The sequence below is a fragment of the Morone saxatilis genome, unplaced genomic scaffold (genome assembly GCF_004916995.1).
Source record: "Morone saxatilis isolate NCDOM2014 unplaced genomic scaffold, NCSU_SB_2.0 Contig12, whole genome shotgun sequence".
In the NCBI taxonomy this organism is placed as follows: domain Eukaryota; kingdom Metazoa; phylum Chordata; class Actinopteri; family Moronidae; genus Morone; species Morone saxatilis.
In genome coordinates this window covers 708,790-714,301 of record NW_023339674.1, presented here as the reverse complement: position 1 = coordinate 714,301, position 5,512 = coordinate 708,790, and the positions used below count along the sequence as shown (strand labels likewise).

Genomic DNA, 5,512 nt, shown 5'->3' with positions numbered 1-5,512 from the left:
GCCACAGACAGGAAGTCAGACGGTACTGAGGGACGGACCGACACGCTGCTGGTTTGGGTTGAGATTTAATGACAAGAAGAAACATACAGAAGATCACCAGACTTTTATATTCCAGTATTGTTCACTGTCAGCGGAGGACGTGTAAATAAAGGTGGAATGAATCAACGTCACTCTGAGTCCAGGTGGATCAGAGGAGATGAAGATGATCAGAGGAGCTATGAGGAGTATGTGCAGGTAGAGGAGGAGGAGGAAATGAAACAATAACAGGAAGCAGCGCCAGGGTCAGTGTGTGTGTGTGTGTGCTGTTAACATGTGGTTATTGTGGTTTCAGCTCATGCTTTTTCAACTGGAGACACTCGTGTGATTCAGCAGCAGAACGCAGAGGAAAGACTTTCTACTTTAACTCCTGTAATGTCAGTTTGTTCCTTTCCTTCTTTCTTTCCTTCCCTCAGTCCTTTCTCTCCTTGTTTCCTCCCTTCTTTAATTTCTTTAACCTTTTCTGTTCTTTTCTCCTTCTTTCCTTTCTTTCTGTTTTCTTTATTTACTTGTCCTTTCCTTTCTTCTTACTGTCCTTTGCTTCTTTCCTTCTTTCTTTTTTCCTTCTCTTCCATCCTACTTTCTGTCATTTATTAACTTTCTCCCCCTTTCCTCTTTTTTCCTCTTCTTTTCTTCTTGCCTTCCCTCTTACTGTCCTTTGTTTCTTACGTCAGTCCCTTCTTTCATTGTTTCCTCCCTTCTTACCTCTTTCATTTCTTTACTTTTTCCTTTCTACTTTTCTCCTTTATTCATTTGCTTGTTCTGTCCTTCTTTCTTATCTCCTTTGCTTCCTTTCTTACTTTCTGTCATTTGTTAACTTCTTGTCTCCTTCCTTTCCTCCATTCTTTTCTATTTTCTTCTTTTCTTCCTCCCTTCTTCAACTGAAATAAAAGCATGAAAAACTGGAGATACGAGGTTTCCCCCCCAACAGTAAACTTCACTTCCTCTCAATGACGTTACTTTCACTGCTGACACTTGAATCTCTTTTTGCTGTGCTTTTACTTTGGTAGTTTAAGTTCCTCTTCCTCTACTGTGCTGCAGAGCGGCGGCGTTGACGCAGATGTTGGTGCGGTGTGCAAACAGACGTTATTGGCTGAGAGTGGTCTCTACCTGTAGGGGGCAGCGCTGCCCCAGGACAGGTAGTCGTTGGGGCGCGGTGCAGGGCGCGGTACGATTGGCTGCTCCACAGCCGTCACGTCTCCTGAGTACGATTTGAGGAGCGAGGCGTTTTTGCTGGCCAGCATGGCGCGCTCGTTCCTGCGGAACTTGGCTCTCCGGTTCTGGAACCAAACCTGGAAGCAAAGAGGAAACAGCAGGAATGAGGTTGAATGAAAGTCGAGTGAAAGTTTAAGAAGATTTAAAGGCGCTCGTCTTGTGATGGACACCGTCACACACTTTTTACAGAAACCCTCAAAGGCCCAAAGACACAAGTCGGCATACGAGTTCCCATTGGATGAATCAGAACCCCACAGTTTACATTCAGTTACCCAACAATTTAAACTCAAAGGTTCATCAACATAAAACATGAAGAAGCTTTCATATATGGCGATGAAGACTGTGAGAGACAGCTGAGAGCTCCTATAAGACAGTTAGTGGACACTGAGTTTATGTTAACAACATCCTGAGCTCTTTATCTGCACATTAAGAGATATCTGAGGCTGTGTTCAGGAGTGTGTTTATATCGAAGAGTGTGTGAAGAGACTTTTTTGTTTTTGATGTGCGGTAACCGCCTAAAAAAAGAGTTATGACTGATGAATTGGGATTTAATTTTATATAGTTACCTGGTTTCATTGCATTTGGTACAATAATCTAAATATCTTTATTATAAAGGTTGTTGTATACATATAATTTCTTAGTCTCCTGCGTGTTTTGCCACCACTGTAGTTTCTCCTGCACACCTCACAGTCTGTTCTTATTCTCGGGTCGTTTTATAAAATTAATTATAATTATTAAAAAACGTAATCTCTAAAACGCTTAAGTTTTTACACACATGTGGGTCAGCAGAATGAGATCTAAAATATTGATTCTACTGAAACTACGTCTTGTTGAGAATCAACTGTAACATTATTAAGATCTGCCTCGCTCTATTACCATTAGATAAACATTTGACAGTTATTAAGTGAATAATAATTCAGTGATAGTGAAAGTGTATTAACGTGTTCTTACATACTGTAGTGGCATTAGTGATTGTGGCCCTGGTATTGGTTAGTTGTGAATTGAAACTAAGTTTTGTTATACTTAGAAACACCAACACATGTCAGTTCAACAGTTCTGTTTCTACTTGGTGTGAAGACTCAAATGAGGTGATTATGTGTCACATTTCCTGGTTGTATTCTGACCTTCGTCACGTGGAATGACAATAAAAACAACTATAAAACTCTGAAATCTAAAAACAGATCAACGTTCTCTGCCTTAAAATACAAACGCACACACACTCACATCCTTCATCTACAATCTACCCCCCCACCCCCCAACCCACCCGTTGCTAAACAGATGACGACGTGACTCGGGGGGTGCTAACGCTGCTCCTCGCTGTGAAATCAAATCCATTATTAGAAGTCGTGGGCGCTCGCAGGGGCTCGCTGTCCGCTGACGCACAGCCTCAGGAATGAGCCCCGAGTCTCTTTTATCAAAGGATTTCTGCATCGCTCTCTGCTACACATTAATCACAGATGTGCTGCTTCTCTCCCTCCAACATCACTATTTCCTCTTTCCCACTCGCTCTGCCCACAGAACAAACACTCTCACTGCTGCGCTCACAATCAAAACACACAGAAAAGCATTCTGGGTATACATCCACTCTCATACACGTATAATTCATATTGTTAATAAACAGAAGGCCTGTATGCATTTAAAATAATACTTATATGAACTTTTACTGTTATGTACGTGTCATTTTAAAGCTTATTCACGACCGATTAGGCTGTGATTTCCACGGGGGACACAGGTGACGTCCGTTTCTCTTCTACAGTCTCCCAGCTGCAGTTTAAGTGACTCTCTGTAAAATCTCCTCAGCTGAATAAATTCTGATTACATAAATGCAGAAACACACGTCTCAGGAGCAACATCAGCCTTTATTGGGACTTTTATTGCCCTAGGTTTTGTCTGTCAGGCTACAAACAGTTTGCCATCTGATTGGTGGAAATTCATGGGGGCTGCTACGCAGCCAGACTCGCTCTGGGTTTGGAGCTGGTTCCGTTCAAGATTCTTGGAGCCTTAAACCTGGAATTTTTTGGTTTCAGATGGAAACCAAGTCTTCGGGTTCTGAACCAACTTATTTTTGGTCAAAATGCTACAAACAGTTTCAGACTGGTGGCCTGAACCAGAACGAATTAGCTCTGGTTCTTGAACCAGTTCCACTTAAGACTCCAGGAACCATGGTGCTATCTAATGAAGCAGCCGATGTTTCCAGCAGTTTTGAGTGGAACCATTTTAATCAGACGCATCATCACCACTGTAGAATATGACACGCCCACTTGGTTCTGAACTAATTTAATGTTGGTCAAAATGCTCCGAAATGAGGTGCCTGAACCAGAAAAGAGTCCCGTTGGTGGAAAAGTGGCTTCAACTAGTGCAGAATGTCACATATCACCTCAGTTGTCGTCTCCGTCTATCGGTTGCCAGTTAAGTTCAGGTTGACTCCGTAACTCATAACCTGAGATCCTCTAGCCTACCCTCGCTAGTTCCTATAAGTCAAGACCGGTGACTTTTACTTTTGACCAGTTTTTAAATCATTGCTTAAAGATTTCTATCCAGGAATAACTTATTATATATTGCTGCTGCGTTCTTTTATTTTCTTTTGTTCTGAAATTCTATTTTTGTATGCATACTTTTATCTTTGCTTCGTATTTATACTTTGTAACCTTGTTTAGATAAGTGCTATACAAATAAAGTTATCATTATTATAATCAATTCTCAAAAACACTGCATTCATTTTTGTGTTTAAACAGATAAACTGAGGGCTGTGATGTCGGATGGTACAGCAGTTTTGATAAATACTAATATAGATCCTTTTATGCATATTAATTATTTTTTTAAATGAATGTACAGTATCACAATATATTGAATCATAACCCCTGTATCGTGATACATCTTGCCCATACACAGCCCTAATGAGCTCCTGGCTATCGGACGCCCCAACAATTAGTCATTTAAATAGTTTCAGAAACAAGAATTGATTCATAAACTAATTATTATTTAATTCTTTAACTGTATTATTTTATATTTTGTGGTTAAAGATGTCTTATCTCAGTCTCTGCTCCCTCTTTTCTAACCTCTGAAACCAAACCTACACAACCTCCAGAGGTCAGACTCAATAACTCTCCTTGCATTGAAGATATTAAATCCATACTCCGGGTTCTTTAATTGATTACACTCCTAAGTGTGATATCATTCATTTGGCCAATCGCAGCATCATATTCAGCTCCCGTTCTGCTGCATGTGTTCAACACATTCGCCGTTTATCACCGATCTGTAAACCTCTGAGGAAATTAGACATCATTACATCCACTTTTCTGATCACATCCAGTCCTTTGGGGGAGTTTATAAACTGCTCGCAGACTCTGAACCGTCAGCAATTATTCAAGACATGATGGAAGCTGCTGACAGGCTCTTATCAGTGTGTGAAATCTAAACATGCTAATAGGCCCTGATAACTGCGAGCCACTAAGTAGGATTATTAGCTAAATCTATTAAGCACTAACAGATGATGTGAGCGCTCTGCTGCTTCCCGCTGCAATACAAACAAACCCCTGCAGGAATCATTTAATAAATCCGATTTTTAGTCACACAGATGATTTGGTCCAACAGGGTTTCCAAAACTTTAAGAGCTATTTTTGATGTACCGAGTTTCCGTGCTGGCTTCAATAATGTGAATATTTCGCAATCTGGTGACTTTTATGGCTTCTTCTCCGCTGATCAAAGGTTGAATCTGTCTGATAAATCGCTGCTGCTGGACAGAAAACTTCAAACTTCCAGGGATTTATTGACTGACTCCCTGTGTGAAGTGTCACTCTGCCCTCCATCCTCACATTACCACAAATGATTCCGAATTAGGGATCCTGCTGTCCCAAAATACGAATATTTGGGCTCCGGAGCTTCGGTTGTAATCAACAGTATAGTGGACTGTTCTATACTTCATATTTAAAGTCCACATGCAACAGAAATCAGAGAGCTGTTTGCTTTAATGTGTTTAATGTGTTTGTTTCCTGTAAGAACAGTTATTGATAATATTTCTGAATGTAAGGCGCTGCAGAGGTTCTGTTAGCTGTCGGACTGGGACGAATACAGCAGCCGATGCCGACGGAGGACAGTTTGACTACAGGGAATAAAGTACTGGTGATATTTTTGGTTGGGTTTGGCTGCTGCCACCCCGGGGCTACGATAACAGCTAACAGCAGCTACATTAGCAGTTGGCAGAGTTGAGGCCGAGCAGCCATGCTGTTAGCGAGCAAGCTAACTAATGAATCTTCGCTCT

The 5,512-nt window shown here is 41.1% G+C and overlaps 1 protein-coding gene across 1 annotated transcript in view; it reads right to left on the bottom strand.

The window, feature by feature from the left end:
• Positions 1–1,146: 1,146 nt before the first annotated feature.
• Positions 1,147–5,512, bottom strand: part of prrx1b (paired related homeobox 1b) — a gene marked incomplete at its 3' end in the record, with an annotated part of 10,197 nt that continues 5,831 nt past the window's right edge. The window contains 1 exon segment of the mRNA XM_035654097.1: positions 1,147–1,328. Coding sequence (XP_035509990.1) covers positions 1,147–1,328 — 182 coding nt within the window.